The 25,263-nt window shown below is 47.1% G+C and overlaps 1 protein-coding gene and 1 long non-coding RNA gene across 3 annotated transcripts; one reads left to right on the top strand and one right to left on the bottom strand.

Annotated features, from left to right (window-relative positions):
- Positions 1–6,887: 6,887 nt before the first annotated feature.
- On the bottom strand, positions 6,888–8,702 carry LOC141997401 (uncharacterized). 2 transcript variants are annotated; one of them, XR_012641726.1, is made up of 3 exons: positions 8,650–8,702; positions 8,124–8,226; positions 6,888–7,319 (listed from the first exon to the last, which is right to left on the bottom strand). It is a non-coding gene; the product is annotated as an uncharacterized LOC141997401 (long non-coding RNA). The 2 variants fall into 2 exon arrangements; XR_012641725.1 differs by having other exon boundaries at positions 8,124–8,307; positions 8,650–8,689.
- A 27-nt stretch (positions 8,703–8,729) lies between these two features.
- Positions 8,730–16,515, top strand: DYNLRB1 (dynein light chain roadblock-type 1). Its single transcript, XM_074969761.1, has 4 exons — positions 8,730–8,879; positions 12,939–13,014; positions 14,290–14,457; positions 16,007–16,515. The coding sequence occupies exons 1-4, from the start codon at positions 8,877–8,879 to the stop codon at positions 16,048–16,050; spliced, it is 291 nt and encodes a 96-aa protein (XP_074825862.1). The 5' UTR covers positions 8,730–8,876; the 3' UTR covers positions 16,051–16,515.
- The last annotated feature ends 8,748 nt before the right edge of the window (positions 16,516–25,263 follow it).

The raw sequence follows: 25,263 nt of genomic DNA, 5'->3' as shown, positions 1-25,263 counted from the left end.
CCCCTCTAGCGGAAGTTGGTCTGATTAAAGATATTACCTCCCCCCCTTGCCTCTCTAGGCTGTCGCCTGAACATTTATGAGTAGCACACAAGATCCTTATAAGTAAAATGTGCTAGAGGGAGAAAAAAATCTCTGCTCAGGTTGCGTTTAGTCTGTTTCACCCTGTGCAGAGTCTGTTTCACCCTGTCACCCCTGGAGTTAGTCAGTTTCTCCTGTTGTGTTTGTGGGAGAGAACAGCACAGTCCGAATATGTTGGTAAAATCACTGCCCCAGACAGCGAGATGCCGGGGCAAGTGCACAGAAAGGAGTGGTGTTTGTGTTTTTAAAATGGGCGGTTCTGCCATTGGAAGAAAAAAATCATTTGAAATCCAAAGAAAAATAGCCAACTTAAGCAAAAAATAACAGCAGTAATTTCCACCTCATTCCACTACTGCAGAGCGCTGCCCGTTGGCTCCCCTCCAGCTCAGAAGCTGGCCTGGGGTGTGAGGCCTCAACACAAATAGCTGCTGCCTGTAACTTTCTCTGACCTGCATTGTGGATGTGTGGTTGTAACGTTACCACACAGGTACAGCTGCAAGTCCTCCTTGATTAAGAGGAAAATAAGCATTACAAAGAGTGAGCCGTGCTGTGGAACTGGAAGTAGGTGTGTAATTAAACACTCTAGGCTGCCAGCTCAGGGGGGTTTCCCCAGTCTTGCTCTACTTGGTGGTTTTCTTGAAGCCCGAGCTCCAGGAGTCATGTGACTGCACGTGACTCTCAGCTTTCTTTTTTAACCAGGTATGTGTTTAGCCCTCATGGCTGGAGAAAAGCATGCAAATGTGAAGTGAATGCACTCCAAAGGCTGAGAAACAAGAGACAAATCAACTCTCACCTCAAACTTTTTTAAAAGCTCAGGAGTTTTAAGCCAGTCTTGGGATTTTGGGGGCCTGGTTTATGATTTCTGAACGCTTGAGGTGGGTGATCCTGTGTGCTGAGCCAAAGGAGTATGGTGCTTCCGGGGCTTCAGCGGGCCTGTTAAGGTACGTCTCCACTGCACAAATCTGACAGCAGCGGGTAGAGGACATGCACTGCGGTCCCCCAGCACAGATATAAATAGGTATAAATAGCACTACGGCCACTGAGGCGCTGCTTAGGCAGGTAAAGACACACCTGAACCCTGTGGTTATGTATCCTACCTCCCTACACACCCAAGCCAGGCCTACCAAGTCTCCACTGCTATTTTTAGCAGCATTATGTCCTGCTGACTCTCAGGGAAAGGCTCTGGCAGGAAGGAGACAGCAGGAAAAGGCTCCCTACATCCCCCATTTCACTGATGGGCGCAGCCACACACTACAGTGTGGACGCAGCCTACTTGTCACACACCCTACACGACAGTACGAGTGGTGTGCAGTGTAGACCTAGCCTCAGTGTTATCTAGTAAACCCGGACAATGTGCTAGGTGCTGAACAAACATATGAGACAATCCCTGCCCAGAAGAGCTCTCCGGCTAAGGAGAAAGCAGTCCAAGGAAAGCCCTGAGGAAGCTCTCCCATTCTCATTTTTTACGTGTGTTTCCCTTCTTGTGGGTCATTACGGAAGAGCTGAGACTGGGGATCTCAAAGGAGCCTTTGGGAGTTAGGCACTGAACTCCCACTGAAATCTGGATGCCAACATCCCAGCCTGAACCCTTAGCGGTGGCTCAGCTATGAAGGGAGGTGGCTTGGTGCACTGGACTGGGGAGGGCATTCCATGCCATAGGGGGTGGATGGAAAATGGCACAGGGGCAGGCATGGGTGAGGCAGATGAATGGGGCATTAAGTAATGCCTAGAGAACTGAAAGGGCTATTGTGCAGAGCCATGACAGGCAGCATTGCACCCTTCCCCCACAACGCAGCTGATGGCACGAGGCATTCAGGAGGAGACGGCTCGCTGCAGTTCATTGAACTAGTTGTGTGCTCTGAATAGGGCAGCCTATGCCACTATCCGGAATGGTTACATGCCTCCAGCTGACTGGGACTCTGTGAAGGATTTAAGTGGGTAAACAGGAATTAATAAAGCCAGAGCCCCTTGATCCCAGAAGCTGAGCAGCGCCCGGCCTTGTCAGACTAGCTTGGCGAAAGCATGTGCTGCAGGAAGTGGCGTTGCTGATTCCGAAGGTGGCCAACGCGAACACACACTCCCCAGCATGGCGTGAGGGGTGCTGGGCTGTCTTTCAAACGGCTTGGAAAGCTGAGACCCTTCAAATGTGGGGTCATCAAAGACCCTCATGGTGGTTTTTGCAGGTGCAGGATTCCCCACCCCCATGTCTTGGTCAAACTGCATTTTGAGTAATTACATTCTTCCTGCCTAAAATTGCTTCTGTAGTTTCACTGACTAGACACTGTGTTCTTCACTGCCTGTCCTAAACTGCTGTGCAGCTTTTCTCTAGGCTGTTAAATAACTGTTATGTTGACTCCGGGGGGCAGCTGGATTTCAGCACTAGGGGAAACGATGTTTGGGTTTGGAAGTTTGGGATGTGTCAGGCCCAGGGTACAAGGTCTTACATGGAGACGAGTACAGTATTACTCAGAGTTATGATGCCTCTGACAGCCCCTCTACAGATGGATCACTAGGAGGCAGCATTGCACTTCAATCCCATTCGGCTGCATTCACTAAGTGCTGAATGAGTAAGGGGCGTGGCCGCAGTCCCTCCCTGCCACCATCCTATGCACTTTTCACCTGCCAGACAAACAACACCCTATGTCTTGTGCACATCACTAGTGGCCTGGTGGGTCTTATTGCTGCAGCCCTCGTCCTGCTCCCTCCAGCCCCTGCATCTGTCGCTGTCCTCCCTTACGTCTCGGCATAGGGACTCAGGGCTCCTCTGGGCTGGGTCACTGTCTATAAAATGTCCTGCTGCTCCTGTCCGAGGCACTGCTAGACATGAGGGAGATGGATGCTAGAGTGAGATGTGAGATCCTTGGGCAGCTGCCAGGAGGGCTGAAGAGGGGGGAGGAAAAGGGGGAAGTAACAAGGTTCTGGGCTCAGGAGGGCCCCAAAACATCTGTAACATCTGTGTAAATGATTAAATGGGGGGAAGCAAATGATGTACCAGGGCCTGAAATTTCTCTCCAGGGGCCTGGCTGCCAGCACCTGCTGGTCATTCCCCAGTTACATTCCTCGTCCCTCCTCGTCCCTTCCCCTTGTCTTGGATGCACAATGCCTCAGAGCCAGTTGCACCTGGGCCTCCGGCTGGCCAACCAGTGCATTGGTCAGACCCCAGGACAAGTGCCTGTTGAGTGCCGAAGGGCCAGTGGGACGCTGTCCTCTTGCCCTTCAGGGCGCTTGGGTACCAGTATTAGCGTTGCTTCTTTCTAAAGCTCAAGGGTTAATTCCTGGCCGTGGCCAGTGGGACTCTAAGCAACCCTCCGTGTCAACTGGCAGAGGGACTCCAGTTCTGTGACTCCGATCAGACCTGACGCCCTCACCAAACCTGCTGCATTGCTGTCCTCACACTCAGCTGTAAGGTGTGCAGTGCAAAGGATCAGAGGAAAGCTGGTGACACACAGATCGTTAATGACACCGCAGGATGGATGGATGGATGGATGGTGTGTAAGGAGTTATGTAGGTGCACTGGAAATACATTTGTTTTAGGGGCAGACTGGGTAAGCAAGCTTGTCCTAGACAAAAGAATGCCGCTTTGCCTGCATCTCTGAGGTAAACTGAACAGGGTCTTGCCAGACTCAATGGGCAGTTCATCTGCATTTGCGGGAAACAGCCATTAGTTATCAAGAGGCTAAGGAACCAGCCTGTCGTCAGCCCATTGGAGCACACCGGGCAGTCTGAACCCAGGGATTATCCTGACTCTTGTGACAAAGACAATGAACTTTGGGGAATATAAGAAGCAGAAGGGTATCTGATTATCGATCACTGCGGGAAACAAGGGGCTCTTCGCATCTAAGAACGGTGGGTCCCCAGCCTTGTGGGTCGAGGACAGTGAGTAGTTGAAGGTGAGACAATTGCTGTAGACAAAGCTTGGAGCCTGCTACATGTCGTCTCTTTAAAGTGTGTTACACTTTTGTTTTTTTGGCAACCATTTTCTGTTTCCATTACCTCTGAGTTTGAATTCAGGCTCAAGCCAACCCCCCCTTCTATCTACACACAAATCATGCTAACCAGCCAGGGCTTAGATCCAGGGTACCAGGATCCCATGGGGGTGGAGGGGCTGAGCCTGAATCAAGCCAGAACCCAGGGTTCAAGCTCTATCGCTTCACTTTGTAGAACCTGCCCCATTAGACTTGTGCTCTGGGAATCCACCAAAAGTATTCTACAATCCCAAGGGCCAACTTCCTTTGTCCTCTGATTTGGTGGACAGTCAAGTTTTCCCACACTGCACCACGAACAAAGGGCTAGAACGGTCACATTTGAATAGGCTAGGAAGTCTGGGATATGGATGATTGGACTCAGGCCCACATAATGCAGCTTAGACACTGGAGCCATAGCTTGGGACCCAAGGTTCAACAATTCCTAACCTGGAGTTACAAATGAGTGTAAATGTTCAAGCCCTAGGTTAACAAACCCAGGGTCTGCTAACTGGAGTTCTACCAACCCTGGGCTTACGTTGTAGTGTAGATATACCCTACTAGTGTGAGGGTGTTTCTGCCAAAGGAACAATTTCATGCAATTTGTCACCTGTCTGTCCCTCCACTCTCACCCTTCAGCTACGATCTGTGTATGCCTGAAGTTGTTAGGTCACTTGGCTGCATGAACTTAAATGGCACCTTCTTCCTCTACAGGGCTGTTCTCTGCTTTTCTTGTTGCTTTGAAATCTGCAAGGTAAGTGAGCCACAGGCCTTAATGGCACAGCCCCCAGATATGCAGTTTTTCAAAGACAAAGTGGCTCTATAGCTGCATCCAAATTTTTTGTCTAAAGTGGTTTCAGAGTTACACCTGAGCCACATAATATACTTTACTGGTATACTTTCCTAACCACATTCAAACGCAGATGAGCAGCACCTACACTGAATGTGAGATGATGCTTGGCGTTTTTATTTGGAGAGGACTAAACCATTTCATTCATCTCCTTGACTTTTTGTCTTCTATGTGGATCAAATTAAGGGTCCGGTGGTTTCCATGCCAATGATTTCTAGGTGGATAACTTCCTGAATTATGACGGCTTATGGAGTAACTCAGACCATACCTTTACAGAGGCTACGGGCTCCTGCAACGAGGGCCCAAGCGCCTTCAATTGCATTCCTCAGCAATGTTTTGATATTGAAGAAATGCAGGGTTGCTACCTGCTCTTCTGTACATACTTTTACCAAGCACTATGGTATTACAGCTGCATCTAGATCAGATGCAAACTTGGGGAAGGCACTTAGTTCTATAGTCATTCTTTAATTACACTGAGTCCCACCTCCTACCAATATGGCTTGTGAGCCACCAGTGGAATACACATCTGTAAGTACTTGAAGAAATAAACGGTTACCTACCGGTTCTAGAACTGTGGTTCTCTGAGTTGTGGGTGCAGATGTATATTCCACAACCCACCCTCCATCCCCTCTGCACCAGTTTCAACTCTTAATGTACAATGCAAAGGAACTGAGGCAGGTCAGGTGGTGCTGCCCTTCAATAGCCATGGGAGGGGCTACAGGACCAGAGGGCACAAGTGCTGCCCCGATGGGTACTGCCAGCAGAGTTCTCTGGCTTCAGTGCACTAGGCGTGCACACACCTATATGGAATACACATCTGCACCCACATCTCAAAGAACAAGTTATGGTAAAGGTCGGTAAGTGGCTTTCTTGGGCACTCTGGAGAGTTCCTGATCTGCTGTTTGAATGCAGAGAGGGGATGGGAAGAGTCTGCTGACACCCCTCAAGTAGTGCAAGGGCAGCCCCTACCCCTGTATCATTACAGGAAATGCTGGGGGAGATGAATTCTCAACATGTGTAGTAGCTCAAGGTCCATGCAGAAGGTGATTATCTGTGCAATGCAGTGAAGCTCAGGAGGGGATGGCATGGGGCTTTTATATGGTTACTCTAGATTCTGTAGGCAGTTTCATACAGGAACTGAGTCCATTAATCTCCCCATCTCTGGATGTAACATCAGTATTTCCCTGCTCATTGCAGATAGTGGAGGATTTGACTGGAACGCGCCATGGGAGCTGTGAGAATCCTGATGGCTTAGATGCCTGGAACTGGGCATGCAGCATGGTGCTTTTGCATTCTCTTTCTGTGTTGAAAAAATAATGGCTGAGCTGATCATGTGTCTCTTGACTGGGAGAGCTGTATGAATTATTCATTACAAATAATTTCTCCTGTGGATTTTTATTGTTCATGAATTACGTGTCACACTGTTGTGATTTTTATTCACTGGTTTGGTGAGAGAGATTGCATTTTGGTCTCTAATTTGTTTGCAGATTAATTGCAGTGAGCATTCAATATTCATTATTAGAGCTGATCAAAAACGGGTGAAAAAAATTTTGCAAAAATAATTTTATGATTTTTCATTGAATTTTAAAAGTTTCAAGCAAAGTGGCCTGGCTCTGTTTGGAGCTCAGGCAGTGTGCCCTCTTCTGTTTCAAAAGATCAATGAAATTTACAATTGTCCGATGACTCCATAGTTAGGGCCCTACCAAATTCACAGCAATGAAAAACGGACCATGAAATCTGGTCTTTTGTATTCTTTTACCCTATACTATATAGATTTCACGGCGAAGACCAGCGTTTCTCAAATGGGGGATTCTGACCCAAAAGAGAGTTGCAGGGGGGTCACAAGGTTATTCTAGGGGGTCACAGTATTGCCAACTTTACTTCTGTGCTGACTTCAGAGCAGGGCGGCCAGAGAGCGGTGGCTGTTGGCCGGGTGCCCAGCTCTGAAGGCAGCGCCCCGCCAGCAGCAGGGCAGAAGTAAGGGTGGCAATGCCAGACCAGGCCATCCTTGCATCTGTGCTGCTGCTGGCGGCAGCTCTGCCTTCAGAGCTGGGTTCCCAGCCTGCAGCTGCCACTCTCCAGTTGCCCAGCTCTGAGGGCAGTGCCACCGCCAGCAGCAGCGCAGAAGTAAAGGTAGTGGTACCACAACCCCCTCTCCCCAACACAATAACCTTGTGACCCCACTCACAATGCTTTTTTGGGTCAGGACCCCTACAATTACAATATCGTGACATTTCAGATTTAAATACCTGAAATCATTAAATTTACAATTTTTAAAATCCTACGATAGTGTAATTGACCAAAATAGACTGTGAATCTGGTAGGGCCCTATCCATAGTGTAATAGATAAAGCTCTTCAAAATGGTGGCAGGCCTCCTCTCTGGAGTGGTTGTTCTCCCTCGTAGTTATTTGCACCAGTATTCAGGATTCTGTAAACAACATGGTGAATAAAACACTCATTTACAAAAATAATGAACTCATCCAATCAATGACAGAGATGGAATGTGGTCAGAACATGAAACAGAGCAAGTCTTCATAAACTAAACTCAGCCAAGGTGAATAAGGCATTTTCCTAGTCAGTGGACTTGTACTCCAGAGCTGAATTCTGCTATATGGCCTTTACATTGCCTTCTCAGTCCCTATCCCCAGCGTGAATTCTCTTCCCTGAGGCTAACAGCATGGTCATTCCTTGAGCCTGGGAACCCAACTATCTATCTATTTTAGGTACATCCGTGCCCCATTCTCAATCTTGAATGTATTTATCCTCACAATACAAGTGCTGGTTTCAGAGTAGCAGCCGTGTTAGTCCGTATTCGCAAAAAGAAAAGGAGTACTTGTGGCACCTTATTGAATTTTCCACTGAATGCATCCGATGAAGTGAGCTGTAGCTCACAAAAGCTTATGCTCAAATAAATTTGTTAGTCTCTAAGGTGCCACAAGTCCTCCTTTTCTTAATACAAGTGCTATTATCCCCATTGTACAGAATGGGAATTAAGGCACAAAGAGACTAAGGCTATGACTATACTAGAGACCTTCCAGCAGCACCACTGTACTGATACAGCTGCACCACTGTAAGATCTCCAGTGTAGCTGCTCTATGCCGATGGGAGAGAGCTCTCCCATGGACATAATTAAACCACCCCCAACAAGAGGTGAGAGTGTGTGTTTTGGGGGACCACATGTCTTGACTGTCAAAGAGGCACAACTGAACAATCAGCCACCGGAATGTCTCACCAGGGCTGTGATGTCTTTTGGAGAAGGGTGTCTTCTTAGCCACGCCACTTGGTCTCACCCGGCCGGTAGGACTTCAGGCAGGGCTCCAGCTTGGCACTCTGAACTGGGCAAGGCAGAACCTCAGACTAGATGACCCCAAGACTCCAGTTGGCCCAGAAATGTCTACAAGGGCGAGGGAGGGACCCTACAAAACAGGCCCCACCAGACCCCTGTAGCCCCCCCAGGCCACGTCCCCAGACCTCTGTACCCCCCCCCAGCCAGCCCCCCCGACCCAGGTACCCCTCCCCAGGCCACGTCCCCAGAGCCCTGTGCCCCCCCAGCCAGCCCCCCCGACCCAGGTACCCCTCCCCAGCCAGTCCCCCCCGACCCAGGTACCCCTCCCCAGCCAGCCCCCCAGACCCCTGTGCCCCCCCATGTAGCCCCCCCGACCCAGGTACCCCTCCCCAGGCCACGTCCCCAGACCCCTGTGCCCCCCCAGCCAGCGCCCCAAGACCCAAATAGCGAAGAAATCCCTAGGCGACCCCACCCGCGACAACCGAGGCATTCCCCCCGCACACTTCCGGGGCAACCAGCAGCGGTGGAAATGACGACACCCGCTCCCTTGGCTCGAGTCGAACTCCCCGCTCGCTGCCCCAGCCCATTGGCCAATGGAGCTGCCCATCCCCGGCTCGGGGCCGCGCATGCGTGCTGGTGCTGTGACGGGTCTGCCTGCCGCTGGGGACCGGTTGCTGCTTCAGGCGAAGATCCCCCAATATGGTGAGTGGAGGGCGGGGCCGCACCCCTGCCCCGCGGCCGCCGTCTCACCTGCGGCAGGGGCGGGGCTGGGGCAGAGGGGCTGGGCCGCAGGCCGGGGCGTTGGTTCGAGACCCCGTGTCAGCCCAAGGAGCCCCGGGCTCGGGGGACCCGGGTGCGGAGTTATGGGCGGGCCCGGGGGTTGTGGGGGGAACCTGGAGCCACATGAGGGGGGTTGGGGGCCTGAGGCTCACGGGAGGGAAGTGGGGGCTCAGTCAGGGGGGTCACCTCAGATCAGTCCGGAGTGACAGCACCACGCCATTAGTTATGGGGATCATTTAAACCGCATTCAACCCCTGCGTAAGCGCCCTCATTCCGAACAAAAGGGGCCTTAAATTGGGTTAGTCTGAGTCACTTCCAAAGTGAATGAAGACAAACTGAATCAAGGCCGCTGTAATTCTCGATAACAGCAGCCACACAGGGGTTGAATGGGGTTTAGCGAATCCACTTCAAATTCACAGCTTTAGTTAATTCGGAGCGATTCATTTTCCTGCTGTCCCCATCTATACGAGCCCTCCGAAGTGGACTTCAGGGTACGTCTGGGCAGCAGCGTAAGCCCTGGGTTAGTAGAACTGGAGTGAGCAGCCCCTGGGTTTGTTAATCTAGGCATAGGGCCGACTCCGTGGGTGCCCCAGCCCTGGAGCACCCATGGAAAAAAATTAGTGGGTGCTGAGCACCCACCGGCAGCCAGCTCCCCCCTCACACTGCCAGTGCCTCCTGCCCGCCCAGATCAGCTGCTTCAGGGCATGCAGGAGGCTCTGGGAGGAGTGGGGACCGGGCATGCTCAGGGAATTGGGGGGAAGAGGTGGGGTTGGGGGCAAGGGATGGGGCGGGAGCAGGAAAAGGCAGGATGGGGGTTTTGGGGAAGGGATGGGGCGGGGTCAGGGCCTGGGGCAGGAACAGGGAAAGGCAGGATGGGGGCTTGTGGGAAGGGGTCGGATGGGAGTGGGGTCTCGGGTGGAGCAGAGTGGTGGGTTGAGCACCCTCCCGGGCCCGGAGGAAGCCGGCGCCTATGAATCTAGGGCTTGAATATTTGCATTTATTTGTAACCCCCAGGTTAGGAATTGTTGAACCCTGGGTCCTGCATAACACAGACAAGGGGCTCCAGTGTCTACATTGCATGATGCCGGCCCGAGTCCAGCCACCCATATCCAGACTTTTTAGTGCCCTCACAAATTGTGGCAACTCTACGCCTTTGTTCATGGTGCAGTGTGAGAAAACTTGATTTGTCCTCCAAACTTGACTCCCCAAAGGACCAAAAAAGTTGGCCCATGGGATTGTGGGATACTCTTGGCAAACTCCCAGAGCACAAGTCCAGTGCGGCTGCATCTACCCTTCAAAGCAATAGGGTTTGAACCCTGGGTCTCAGCTTTACTCAGGCTCGGACCCTCCACCCCCATGGGCTCCTGGTAGCCTGCGTCTGAGCCCTGAGTTAGCACGATTTGTATGTAGACAGAAGGGGAGTTAGGCTTGAGCCTGAGTTTGAACCCTGGGCTTACACGGCAGTGTAGATTGCACTCCTTGATAATCTGTACACTATTCCGTGATAACCAGAAATTTCTACGCTTAAACTCTGTACCATTCACTTTTTTTTAAAAACATCATCTTAATAAAATTTTTATACCCTCTTGTGGGCTTCCAGAGCCCAGGTACCAGCCCAAGCCTAAACATCTACCCTGCAGTTTTGTAGCCCCCCAGCCCAGTGAGCCTTAGTCTGCTGAAAAGGACCAGCCAGGTGTTTTATTGCAGTGTAGACATATCCTCAGAGTCCTAGATTTCAAGGCCTGAAAGATCCACAATGATTATTGAGTTTGACCTCCTGCATAACACAGACCATAAAATTCTACACAGTAACTCTTACAAGGGAAGGAATTATTCTTCCATGATACATAATTGAATGTTATCAAGCCAATAATTTGTGATTGAGCACCTTACAAAGGAAGACAAGTGAAATCCCTGTTTTACACATGGGAAAATGAAGAGGTTCTGTGAATTTTCCAAGACCACACAGGGAGTCAGTGACACAGCCAGGGATAGAACCCAGACTCCTAACTCCCAGTCCAATGCACTATCCCTTAACTGCATGGCTTTGGGTGAGTGAAAAAAAAAATCTCATTTTAATTAATGCCATTGACTGTATGGCTTGGGTGTCTTTTTTCAAAGAAGTGTGGGCACTGGGATGTACCAAGTCAACAGGGATGTTGGTCTACGAGGTGCTTCCCTGAGGAAATCTTAGGGATTGGGAGCGAAGGGTTATTGTTGTTGTTTTTTATTGTAATTCTATTAACGGAGACACTGAAAACAAACTTTTACAAAGATCACCATAAACTGTTTCTGTTTACAAAAAATACAGCTGAAATATTTTCTTAACAAACAGGTGTTTCCCTGCATTGCAGATGAGAACCTCAAAATGAAATAGTCTACAGCTGGGATTTTCAGTTGAGCCCAAGGGAATTAGGCACCCAACTCCTATTGAATTGGTGTTTGAGCACCACACTCCCTTTGATCCTTTTAAACTCTCAGTCTGGGTGTGAGCTAAAAACAAAAGAGAGAGTGACTAGTCTCGCTTGCTATGTGAGAAGAAATGCAAAATTAGATGATGATCTGCACGGATGGATCCTTATGCTCAGGCAACACTCTTTGGAAGTCAGTGGGGCCTGGATGCCTGGAACAGGTTGTAGGGTTGGAGCTTTAAACAGGAATAATAGCACTGTTAAAAATAGCACTTTCAGATTTAATAGCAGTCACCAGCTGTTTATTTTTCCACTTCTCCAGCATACAACTCATTTGTTACAATCTCCTTTTAGTTACCATTCCGTTTCCTTCATTTTGAAATTTGCACTGTGATTTTCCATGCCTGATAATCATTTTAAAATAGCTCTTGATTTTCCGTGCTGGATAAGACAAACTGTAGTTTGCAGACACAAAACAAATCCAATGTTGTATGGTTCCCATAGTTGCCAGCAGTTAGTATTGTTTTAGACATAGTTGCCTAGTCTCCTGTGCAGTTGTTTCCTTGTTCCTGTGAAGACAAGCATGTTTCTTTGTTTGTAGAAGTCTGTTTTGCCTGACATTGCATTATGGAGCTCGGTCAGTCAAGGTGCTGAGTGCCCCAGCCCACCATTCTCTTTAATGGGAGTTCACAGTGCCCAGCACCTCTCAAGGAGCTCTCAGCACCATGCAGAATCACACCTCGGCCACTCAGATCATTAGGCTCCATTAGCGAGATCCCCAGTGAGTTGTGATTGATGTAAGAGCGAGCATTGCTAAGAAAACTTTCAAAATCATTCAGAGTTGACACTAATTTTACAGAGACAACAAACGGATAATAATACCTTTGCAGATTTCTTTGTATATTGACTTTTTAAAGTAGTAGAATAAACTGTTAGCAATAGATACTAATAGTCCATCCACCATGAATCGTTATTGTAGGCTAATGGTTGTAAACCAGACTCTTTCCCCTCGTTTGCTTTGTTTATTGCCTTTAGCATATTTTTGATAAATGGAGGGGGACTCTTTAACCCAAAACTTGATGTTTTTTCTTTCTTGTTTGTAAATTCCATGTATTTTTTCAAAACAAGTGCTGCAGCCCTGTCCTTTGTATAACTGTAAAATAAGAAGAAGAAGTGCTAGCAGCCCTAATGAGCAATCCCACGGTAACAAAATAGTGTGTGTGTGTGGCCTTGTGCCCATGAGCGAACCTGTAATGAGAAACCAGTGTTGCAGTGAGGGGTGGGGAGAAAGGGTGAGGGATGTATTAGGGAACAGGTTTCAGGCTTCCAAAGGCTTGTTATGGCAAATGACTGATGGACAACAAGGGTCTTGAAAACAACTAAAAAGGCCTTGGTAATATGATGGTGCCAAAGACAGCTGTGCTTTGCTCTGAGAAAATGAGTAATATCTATTGGCATCATCTTGGCTCAGTTGTATTTCCAGATATATTATTACAAAGCATTATTTGAAGGCAGATTGCACCTTCAAGACATCATGTTGCCTAATCTTTTGTTTGTTTGTTTTTTTCAGGCTGAGGTGGAAGAAACACTGAAGCGAATTCAGAGCCAAAAGGGCGTCCAAGGAATCATTGTTGTTAATTCGGAAGGTATTGTGCCACTCTGGCTATATTTCCTAAGGATGTTACTTTTTTAGAACAGGGCACTTTAAAGATCAATGTATTTGCTATTTACAAAGAGATTAAATGTCTCTCTAGATATGTTTTCTTCCCTTAGAGAGGCAGGTTAAGTCAAGCTGTCTCTCTGCAACCCTATTGAAGTCAGTGGCATTGAGCGGATGTATCTGAGAGCAAAATTTGCCCCCATGCATTTTAAGAATACCTTTACAGCCAAGAGGAAAAATATCAGTGTATAGAATGTAGAACAAGGCAAGCTCATTTTGCCAATACGATGAAAAGGTTTTTCTGATCATATGTAATGTACAGTAAATCTTCTAACACTTAATTTTAATTTAACTGATAAGTGTCTTAGAAAAAAGACATTTGGTAAATACGTGGAGGCTCTATTGAAGATCTGATGATTGGTGACCTCATTTACAAATCAGCACTTGGCTTTCCCTTCCTTGGTAGTGCTGGTGTCTGAGGACTGGGAGGAAGGTCAAATGTTTGGGTTGTGCTTGTGGGGTATACATCTTCAGTGTACTAGAAAAACAGATAGATCAAATGTTAGCAATTTGCTACTGCATCAGTCCCATACTACAACATACGACAAATGTGTACTGAGTTTGGCTTTTTGGCTTCTGCCAGGGCACTGGTACTGGAAAGCCCCTTCAGGAGGAGGTTGTGGAGCAGGAGAGCAACTGCTACCTCCCCATCCTTACGGATCGGTCCTAACCAAGGTGATGCACAGAGTCAGTGCATCCCGTCAGCAGCCTCCAGTGGACCAGCTCATATGGCGCCTGGCTATAAAGCACTCCCGCGCCCCCCCAAAGAAAAACAATGAAAAACTCTCAATGTTACACAAACCTATGGAGGGCTCTCGTCCCAGTGGTGGCGAGCAACTCTGCTCTGCTACCATCTATGTTCCTTGAGGGCTTTTCTTATATCTTCTCTTTTTTGTATGTATTAGTGGCTCCTAGTGGAAGTTTCTCCTTGTTTCCAGCTGCTCTTTGGAAGGAAGGCTGGAGGTCTGCAGAAGCAGCCAGCCCCTCCCCCTGCCACATGTTTCTGCACCACTCACAGAAGGGTTTCTAGTCACACTTTGTTTCAAAAAAATTTTTTTTAAATATGCTAAATTTTAAGCATAAAATCTACTGAGGTTTAAAGGGACTGTACAGATGTGTCTAGTGGGTAGCCAGGAATTAAGTTAGTCTCAGAGGTTACCATCATTAACTATCTCACCACACTTACCTTCTCTCTTTGCAGGTATTCCTATCAAAAGCACGGTGGACAACTCCACAACAGTGCAATACGCAGGCCTAATGCACAGCTTCATCATGAAGGCAAGGAGCACTGTGCGAGACATTGATCCCCAGAACGACCTGACATTCCTGCGAATCCGCTCCAAGAAAAACGAGATCATGATTGCTCCAGGTAAAAGCCCCTCAGCATCAGGCTTCAAAGCCTCCTGTTGAAATTCCTTTCTCGCGGCATGTGTCTCATCCTTCCCTGTCAAGCTTTCCATGGCACAAAATCTATACAGCCTGAAGAAGTGAATCCTACCAGTGACTGGGGGAGGGATAACTCAGTGGTTTGAGCATTGGCTTGCTAAACCCAGAGTTGTGAGTTCAATCCTTGAGGGGGCCATTTAGGGATCTGGGGCAAAAATTGGGGATTGGTCCTGCTTTGAGCAGGGGGTTGGACTAGATCACCTCCTGAGGTCCTTTCCAACCCTGATATTCTATGATTCTGTGACTGTCTAATTTAGTATGCTGTAGCCAAAGAATTTCTGGTGGTATACTCGGTTCAGAGATGTGTGTGTGGCCTATTTCTCTATTTCTCTAAATAATCTCTATTTCTATTAAACTGAGCCTCCCTCTTCATGGTTGGGTGTGGGAAGGAATCAGTTTTCCCATCTCACTGCCAGTCAAACTGTACATTTGAAAGAAGGTTCTCTTGTGTTTTGCCTTCTTCAAGATAAGATCAGAAGAGTCTGAAATTAGCGGAACACATTTTATGAGCTGCTTCAGGCCAGCACTGCTAGCATAACTACTGAAATGAACCAGAGTGGGAGGCTGGCTTCTTTCTCAGAATTGGAGGAGCACGCATATTGTTACAGTACTTGCTGGTCCTAGAATCTCTCAATTTGAGTCTGTGTCTGCACTAGACTCTGTTAATTTTTCGCCACTGGTCAGAGCGTGTCTAGACAATGTAGTGGTTAAAACACCAGTAGCCTGGAAACACTGGAACTTGCAATGATGTAGCATTGGTGGGACATGTCGAGAGAAAATGCCTCATGCCGAGGAGGCCAGAATGTTTCATTAAATCACCAGATAGCGTCACAGAGGGAACTGGTGCAATATGAGTGCAGTTCACCCAGGTGTAGAGGGCTCATATATGCCCCTCCACATCACTTAAGACCTGTGGTGGAGCTGTGATGAGTAGGGAGCTGTTCACGATGAGTGACTGCACAGGGCAAGGGGTCCTCTTTGTATAACAACCTATTTGTGCTGGCACAGAGGCGCTGGTTATGGCTGCACTGGGGGAATGGCTGAGAGATTTATGCTTATGTGGATCTAGTGGTCCAGAATCCCCACGTGGAAGATGCAGAGGGGTAGCGAGTGTTGTTCCAGAATGTAGGAATGTGCATTAAATTACATCAGCTTGGTACATCCCGTTCTCTAGAGAGGCTGGAACTATTCCCCCACAGTAAGATTAGAGAGACTGACCTGATTTATTCATGGGAAATACCTGTCAAGCCCACCTCGCTCACTAAGGAACACTTGCTGTCAGGTATTTTTATTTTCTCACACTACTTTAAAATTGAAGTGGAGCTGATGAACATTTAAGTAGGTGACATTTACTGTCACTAGTCAATGTCTAATAAACGTGCAAGGTAAAAAACAAAACAAGAAAACAACTTTTCTTAATCTGTGAATGAGCATTAGCAATGGAGGAATAACTTCCTTTTTTTCCCTTGCAGATAAGGACTATTTCCTGATCGTCATCCAGAATCCAACAGAATGAGATTGTCCTAAATTAGTATGGTTTTTCCCCCAGTACCCAATATTTTTAAATTTAATAGCCAAAAACAAAGCATTAGGGTTAATTCTATTGTGCCACCTTAATAATGACCAGGAGGACCACCTTGTGCTCTTTTGTTGTTTACAAAGAAGTAAAAGTACCTTTCTTTTGTATCACTAAAATGGCATTCCATGGAAGGGGTCTGAGGATTGAAATCAAGTGACTTGGGCAGTCAGAAATGGACAGATTTCTTTTAGTGTTCAAGAAGATAATATAATAGAAATTCTAATAGTGTGATCTAAAAAATGAATCTTTGTGGTTTGCACACTCCTGTCAATTCTGTCTGAAGTATGATTTTACCTTCTTGGTTTTGAATGACTGTAAATATGAAGCTTGATTACTCATAACTTACCTTCTTGTTTTTTTGTTTTTTTTTTTTGTTGCCACTTTTATGATTTATTTTGAAAAGGTCTTGCCTTATCAAATCAATAAAAGTGTCATCAATGATTATTTTTGTCATGTCTCTATTCCTTCTCTTGTGAAATTTTCAATGGCCCTTTGATGACTGAACTTCTTACTGCAAATCTTTAAAAGCTCTGAACTCTCCCTGAGGATGTCCCTACTTCACAATGTTATCTCTCTGAATGGTGACTTTTTCGAAGCGAATGGGCTCTGTACTAGTAGTGGCCTATTATTTTCATCCATTTTCACCCTATGCACTTGCCTTTAAACCAGGGACAAAGAAGAAAAATACAATTGACTTATTAGGGGTTTGTCCTGAGTAACAGCAGCAGGATTTCATCTGTTGGAATTGCCGTTCCAGTACAGTCCAATAATCTGTCTAATCAGGTATTCAGTCTTGAGGTATTCAGGATTTGGTTTGTAAACAATTGAGGCGTGCAAATTGGATACCTACCTGTGCAAATGGTTACAGTAACCTGCAAACATGATGTGAATATACAATTGCAGTAATTCTTCAGGCGAATTAGATGCACAAATGCATGCGTCAGAGCATGCCTCTTGTTTTAAAAACAAGGCTCTGAATTTCGAATGAGTATTTTAAAATCTTGTTTTATCTGCCTCAATACCCTATATAGTGAGTTCTCGTGGTAACTATATATAGATAATTTTTTTTAAATGTTGACTTTAGTTTTGCACATCCTCTTGTCCCTGTATTATGGGAAAGGGTAAATAGGGATACCTAAGTGGACTTCTCTGTACCATTTATTATGTCTGATTTTACTCTTCTTTACAAATGAAATATCCCTGATTTTTAATCTCTCCTATATGAGAGACCATTCGTCTTCCAGGTGTGTTTTCACTTATCCTTTTTTGACAGGTTTCAGAGTAACACCCGTGTTAGTTTGTATTTGCAAAAAGGAAAGGAGTACTTGTGGCACCTTAGAGACTAACCAATTTATTTGAGCATACGCTTTCGTGAGCTACAGCTCACTTCATCGGATGCATACTGTGGAAAATACAGAAGATGTTTGTTTTTATACACACAAACCATGAAAAAATGGGTGTTTATCACTACAAAAGGTTTTCTCTCCCCCCACCCCACTCTCCTGCTGTTAATAGCTTATGTAAAGTGATCATTCTCCTTACAATGTGTAGATAATCAAGGTGGGCCATTTCCAGAACAAATCCAGGTTTTCTCCACCCCCCTGTGGGTTTTTTTTTTTTTGGCGGGGGGGGGGGGGGGAGGAGACAACCTGGATTTGTGCTGGAAATGGCCCACCTTGATTATCTACACATTGTAAGGAGAGTGATCACTTTACATAAACTATTACCAGCAGGAGAGTGGGGTGGGGGGAGAGAAAACCTTTTGTAGTGATAAACACCCATTTTTTCATGATTTGTGTGTATAAAAACAAACATCTTCTGTATTTTCCACAGTATGCATCCGATGAAGTGAGCTGTAGCTCACGAAAGCGTATGCTCAAATAAATTGGTTAGTCTCTAAGGTGCCACAAGTCCTCCTTTCTTTTTGAGAAAACTATTCAGCGTGAAGATGTGCCATTGATGGCCTTAATGGCCTCTGTAATAGTTCCAGTATGTTTGTTTGTTCCCTGCCTTGGTCACAGTTTTGGCTGGCACAACCTATTGAATGCTATTTGTTAGTCATGTTGGCAACCGTGGTTTGTGCTAGGGGCTATCATATATGTGTATAGACCAGGGGTGGCCAAACCGTGACTCACAAGCCACATGCGGCTCTTTTATAGTTAAAGTGTGGCTCCCAGAGCCCCCCAGACCCAACCCCCTCATTCTCCGCCTACCAGACTGCAGCGTGGGAGCTTGGGGCTTCTGCCCTGCAGCCGTGCTGGGGGACTAGAGGCGACTGCCAGAGACAACTGGTACCTGCTGAGAGTGGGTAGCACAATTTAAAGGTTAAGCCATTGTGGGGGTGAGGGACTGGAGTCACACACCTCCAGGCATGTGCCCCCTCTTACCCTCAGTGGTCCCTCCCTGCAGCTCCCAGCTGTTTGCTGCTGCCTCTCACCACCTAAAGCAGCAACCCTTCCTTGCCGTCCCCAGCGATTTACTGCTGCCTCTCCCCACAGCTGGCTCCAGCAGCTGCCATGCAGGGAGGGGTCCTGGGCACATCATGTGACCGAGTGGAGCCAGCAAACCCTGGCAAAAATCAGGGGTGGGGGCACAGTGTGCCCCAGCTCTCAAATTTCTGAAGATTGTTGTATGGAGGATCAGTAAGTTTGGCCATCCCAATATAGATGGTGGGATGTGTAGGACAGCCCCTAGCACATTTTAGTTAGTGTGTGGGGGTGTGGCTAGACAGGAAGACAGTCCCTGCCCCCAGGAGTTCACAATATAAGAATAGGGTTGTCAACCCTCCTGGTATGGCTGGGAGTCTCCCGGAATCAGGCTCAATTGGCTTCAGTAGCCTTTGGGAAATCTGGGAGATTTTAGGCTACTAAAAGTGTGGCAGCACAGTGGGGCTAAGGCAGGCTCCCTACCTGCCCTGGCTCTGCGCCGCTCCCAGAAGCGGCCAGCATGTCCAGCAGCGGCTCCTAGAAGGAGGCAAAGCCAAGGTTGTCTCTGCAGGCTGCCCCCATCCCGATTGCGGACTCTGCAGCTCCCATTGGCCAGGAATGGGGAACCATGGCCAATGGGAGCTGCGAGGGTGGTACTTGCAGGCAGAGGCAGTGCACAGAGCTGCCTGGCCGCCCATGAGCCTAGGAGCCACTGCTGGACATGCTGCTGCTTCCAGGAGCCGCCTGACCTGGCCGGAGCCTGCACCCTGAACCCCTGCCTGCACCCCAAACCCCTACCCCACCCCAACCCCCTGCCCTAGTCTCAGCCCGGAGCCCCCTCCACACTCGGCCCCAGCCCAGAGCCCGCACCTCGTCCTGCACCCCTGCCCCAGCCCTATGAAAGTGAGTGAGGGTGGGGGAGAGAGAGCGATGGAGGGAGGGGAACTAGAGTGAGTGGAGGTGGAGCCTCAGAAAAGGGAGGGGAAGGGGCAGGGCATGGGTGTTTGGATTTGCGTGATTAGACAGTTGTCAACTCTATATAAGAGCAGTAAACATCTTGTTCTTAATGGGTTACTAATTCAGAACCCATCATTTGATAGCAGCCTTCAACTCCTTAAAGGCAGGTTCCAAAGAGGATGGAGCTCGGCTGTTCTCAGTGATGGCAGATAACAGAACAAGGAGCAATGGTCTCAAGTTGCAGCGGGGGAGCTCTAGGTTGGATATTAGGAAAAACTATTTCACTAGGAGGGTGGTGAAGTACTGGAATGGGTTACCTAGGGAGGTGGTGGAATCTCCCTCCTTGGAGGTTTTTAAGGCCCATCTTGACAAACCCTGGCTGGGATGATTTAGTTGGCTTTGAGCAGGGGGTTGGACAAGATGACCTCCTGAGGGCTCTTCCAACCCTAATCTATGATTTTAGGATTGTGCACAAGCTGTTGAAACTGTCCATTGCTGTGTGTTGTAGTTAGGGCCTCGTGTACTACTTGGCACAGTAGGACACAGTTCTGCAGCAAACGGTCCTATATTCTGCAGCAAAGTTAATTTATTATTGTAGCTCCATGAAATGCTCTTCATCCCCCTCCCCCCAGCTCATAGTTTGAAGATACTCAATGATGTGCAGTTAATCAGTGATTATGTTCAGCAATGATTATTTTAGATGGTGGATTTTTCTTTTTTTTTTTGCACTGCGTATTGTGGATGACTCAACTCTGGATATCAGCAGTTATGATGTTGCCTGAACAGTCCCCATCTCGTGTGTGCCAAGGAAGAGGGGAGCTTGCAAACAGCTCCATCTTCTCAGCTCCCCAGGCCTCAGCTGCTGCTCTGTTCTCTAGGCAGTATAGTTCCCCTGTTTGCACTTCTGGCTTCCCCTGCTCCAGAGCTTCAAATTGGACTCGAGCTCTGGCTCCTTACCCCCCTTACTGCCTGGTATTAGGGTTGCCAGGCATCCAGTTTTCAACCAGAATGCCCAGTTGAAAAGGGACCCTGGCAGATCTGGTCAGCACCCTTGACCAATCTATTAAAAGTCTGGTCAGCAGCGCAGCAGGGCTAAGGCAGGCTCCCAGCCTGCCCTGGTTCTGTGCAGCTCCCCGGAAATGGCCAGCATGTCCCCGCAGCCCCTAGGCGCAGGGGTGATCAGGGAAGCTCTGAATGCTGCCCCAGTGCTGGCACTACAGCTCCGATTGGCCGGGAACCGTGGCCAATGGGAGCTGCGGGGCCAGTGCCTGTGGTCGCGGGCAGCGTGCACCGTACAGACCCACCTGGCCGCGCCTCTGCCTAGGGGCCGCAGGGACATGCTGGCCGCTTCTGGAGAACTGCACAGAGCCAGGTCAGGCAGAGAGCTTGCCTTAGCCCTGCTGCGCAACCGACTGGGAGGTAAGCACCGCCTGGTTGGAGCCCACTGCACCCCTGCCCCAGGTCAGAACCCTCTCCTGCACCCAAACTCCTTTCCGGAGCCCGCACCCTGCATCCCCTGCTGCACTCCAATACCCTTCCCCAGCCCTGAGCACCCTCCTGTACCCCAAACACCTCATCCCTGGCCCCACCACAGAACCCCCATTCCCAGCCAGAGCCTTCACCCCCGTAACCCTCTGCCCCAGACCTGAGCCCCTTCCTGTACTCCAAACTTCTTGGTCCCAGCACTCACCCCCTTCCTGCACCCTGAACTCCTCATTTTTGGCCCCACCCCAGAGCCCACACTCCCAGCTGGAGTCCTCACCCACTCCCGCACCCCAACCCCTTGCACCAGCCCAGTGAAAATGAGTGAGGGTGGGGGAAAGCAAGCAATGGAAGGAGAGGGGCTGGAGGGAGGGGGGCCTCAGAGAAGGGGCAGGGGCAGGGCTTCAGGGAAGCAGGGGCAGGGGTCAGGGTGTTCAATTTTGTGCTCTTAGAGAGTTGGCAACCCTAGCCTAGTTCTAGAATAGTGAAGGGAGCAGGCATTGTGATTATGTGGGGAAAGGTGCAGAGCCAGAGGTGGTTGCAGGCAGGTCCCTGAAAACAAAAGCCAAGTGTCTGGCTGCAGCAAAATACTGAGTGCTACAGCAAAAATGCTGAATTCCATGGTATGTTTGGAAAACTGCCAAATTCAGTGGCTGCAATGTGATGGAGTCTGCAGGGCTCTTTGCAGTGAGATGACTAGGGCGGTTCACACCTCTCAGAACCATTTTTGGGGGCTCTTTGCAGACTCAGGCTGGCATCAATTTACAATTTTTGAGATTATCTTTGCAAAGATAAGGGCTAGAAACTTTTTTTTTTTTTTTTTTTTTTTTTAAGACAAGCTGAGATTCTGTAGCTCAACACTGCACGAAGGAGCAGATGCTGCAGCAAATTTCATGATTACAGAATACATGAAGCTCTGGTCTTAGTACTTTGCATTTGACTATACTGAATGTCTCAACTGCCATGTTGTTGTCTTGCCTTGTTTTTCTATGTCCATCAGCTGGTCCCCATGCACCATAATTCTGACCACACATGTTTAATCTAAATAATTTTTTTAAAATCAAATTTTGGGTCAGGTGTGCAACTAGGTGAATGTTGTAAACAAGGGTCTTCTATGTACCCAGTCCTGCCTAGGTAACTTACCAAATGTGTTGCCTGTTATCTTTGATTCCTATCTCGGATGTGATGGGTGCTCATTTATAATTTGTTAGGAAACCTGGTTGCTAATTATTGTAGAGTATGCCAGTCCTCAAAACTCAGTTCCCCTCCTCTTTAATGAGTCTCTCTAGCTTCAACCGTGCATCAGGCAGTGGCTTCATAGACACGGTTACATTACATTTTGCAGCTAGAGCAGCTCTTAACATACAGCAGAGATTACATACTGCATATAAATGGTCATAACTTATTTGAATTGAATTTTCACTCCATAAAACAATGTTGAACAGACTGGAGTCTCAGTGTTTCAACTGAATGCGGAGACAAGATAGAAGAAAACAATTTAGTACAAGCCTCATGAATATGCGTTATCGTTCATAACCAGATAAATGTTTCTGGCTGGAGATTATGGCCTGTTCTTTGGTTTTCACACATTGTTGGCAATGTTACTGCTGTGCATCGTAAAGAATTTCTTTAATGCAGTATTCAGTAACTTGGTTTTAGTACGTTCCCTTAGGATAATTATCCTTTCTGATGGTCTTGCATCTGTTTTAAAAAAAAAATACCCAGTAGCTCTGCTGCAGAACTAAGGGCCCAGTCTGACAAAGTGATGCACACTTCCTGTGAGGTGCTGAGCACCAGCGGTGAAATCAACAGGGTCCCTCAAAGGGCTTTTGGTGCCTAACTCCCACTGATTTCAATGGGCGTTAGGTGCCTAAATCTGTTTGAGGATCTAGGCCTCTGTGTTCAAAGGCAGGAAAGAATGTTCAGTGCAGGTAAAGAACATCACAGGTTATGGGAGTGACACCTCGTTTCCTGGCTTTGATGATAGTTCTTTCACAAGGGCTGTTTCCTGTGAAAAGTTAGCAGCAGCTGCAAAAGGAGGAAGATAAATATGAAAATAGGTATTGTAGCCCCAGTCCTTGACTCTGGCTGAAAAGTGGTTGATGCATCTTGGGTGGAGGCACAAAGGTAGGATTTACCTTGTACTCCCCTGCACCTACAGTTGGTCTGTGCTAGGCTAGTCCCTGGGGATAAATTGCTGTTCTAATTTGTACCAGCTACAAGAGCCACAAGAGGCAATTATGGCAGCCTGAGATTGCTGAGGTTCAAGGAAGACCTACTCCAGGCCTACACTAGCAAAGTACTCCTAGTACGGACACAGATAATCAGCAAAACTGTACCTTTGCCGTATAGCTGCGTCTGCACTACGGGCTTCTGCGGCCCCAACCATGTTGGTTAGGGATCACATCACCTCACACCCCTGTCCAGCGTAGCTTTGCCGATAGACGTTTCTAGTGTAGACCTGGCCTTACTCTCTCCTCCTCTCTTCTGGTTTAAGGAGGTGGCGTACAAGGCCCAAAGGCCTAATCTACACTCAAATTTTAACAGCATAGCTAAATCAGTGAGGGGTGTGATTTTATTTTTAAACTGGGATAGCTCTATCAGTAAAAGCCCCTGTCTAGATGCAGGTTTCAGAGTAACAGCCGTGTTAGTCTGTATTCGTAAAAAGAAAAAAGAAAAGGAGGACTTGTGGCACCTTAGAGACTAACCAGTTTATTTGAGCATGAGCTTTCATGAGCTACAGCTCACTTCATCTAGATGCAGTTATACCAGTATATCTGCTTATAATGGTGTCGAAAAATACAGCAGTTCCCTGCACCAGCATAAATAATACTGGTATAAGCAATTCACAGACAAAACTGCGTCCAAACCGGAAGGTTCGCCCATATATAAACAAAGCCTAAATTGGTTCTAGGTCACCCAAGGATCCTCCTATACTAGCTAATAGGAATAGCTGGACCCCTCCCTCCTATACTTTTGTGTGTTTGTTTTTAATCTAACCTCATTCCCACTGAAGTTGTTGGGAGATTTGCCGGAGGCTTCAATAGGAGCAGAACAAAGCCCTGGATTACTGTACTGCTTTTCAGGAAGGCTGAAGGCTATAGGAATTTAGAGATGCAGAAATCACTAGAAATGTTATACTGTTGTATTAGCAGCAGAACCTCATTTATCTGAACCTCTCTTATGCACAAGCACCCACTATAGGAAGCTGGATTGTCGTCTCCTGGCATGCCTGAATAAATATCAGGTCTCCTGATTTATTTGGATGGAGCTATATAGAATTACTGTCCCAATGCCACAACCAGATCTGCATGGGTGGACTTTGGGGCACTGAAAGGGACTGATTACATAGATTTGACTGCGGGATTAGGGACCAAATCAATAAGCAAGAAAGCTAACTCCTTCCTAATGAAAAGAAGAAAACTCCACACAAAAAAGGAACTTGCCTGTGTCTGCAGGGCATACAGTTATTTAGTTTGCTTGGTCAAATTCACTACGACTAGTTTGCTTTTCTGTGTTAAGGTTTAAGGAACCTCCAACTTTAAATCCTATATCGGGAGGTCTTTGCTTGTATTTTTAACATCACCTTAGGTTTAGTCAAACTCAATTCAAAGAGTCAAGCTTACTTTTCACTACTTAAGATTTTTTTTTTTTTTTATATTTTATCTTGGACATTGAAAATCAGTTATGTCAGTTTCTTCTGTTTATAATCAATTTCAGTTCATCCAATATAAACACTAGAAGAGATCATTTGTTTTAAAACAGCTGTTCCTTTGGGATTTTTTTTTCTGTTAATGGTAACATTTCTACTATTTTAGGTTTTGCCAGCTTTGAGAAGTGTCCGTTTTAAAAAAAGATTGGGATGTTTAATGGAATGGCTTTAGTGACAATATTTTTATCCTTGAATACTATATATATATATATATATATATATACACACATACATACATACACACACACACACAGAGTTCTTGATGAAGATAGTTTGTAAACAATGATACATTAAAGCAGCATAACATTGCCTTTGCTGCAGCATATGCTTACAAGGAAAATTAAATAGCTTAATTTTTCAGGAAGTAGCATATTTTCCTTTTTAAATATAGTCATATTATGCTCTTTAAAATGTTCAAAACAGAAGTAGCTGTAAACTTACCAGGCAAAATAAAAGCATGACAGACTGATTAGTTCATAAATTGTAGAGACACGAGGCAGGTGAAATAATATCTACTCCTGAGGGAATTCTGCTCCAAAAGAAATTTAAAATTCTGCACCAAAAAAAAAAAAA

The sequence above is a fragment of the Natator depressus genome, chromosome 13 (genome assembly GCF_965152275.1).
Source record: "Natator depressus isolate rNatDep1 chromosome 13, rNatDep2.hap1, whole genome shotgun sequence".
NCBI classification, from domain to species: Eukaryota; Metazoa; Chordata; order Testudines; family Cheloniidae; genus Natator; species Natator depressus.
The sequence above is the reverse complement of the archived record's forward strand: the minus strand, read 5'-3'. Positions and strand labels throughout refer to the sequence as shown.

Excerpts from the sequence above, each read along its gene's own strand:
- DYNLRB1 (XM_074969761.1), top strand. Across the intron at positions 13,015-14,289 it reads CATTGTTGTTAATTCGGAAG|GTATTCCTATCAAAAGCACG; the intron begins GTATTGTGCCAC and ends CTCTCTTTGCAG. Across the intron at positions 14,458-16,006 it reads CGAGATCATGATTGCTCCAG|ATAAGGACTATTTCCTGATC; the intron begins GTAAAAGCCCCT and ends TTTCCCTTGCAG.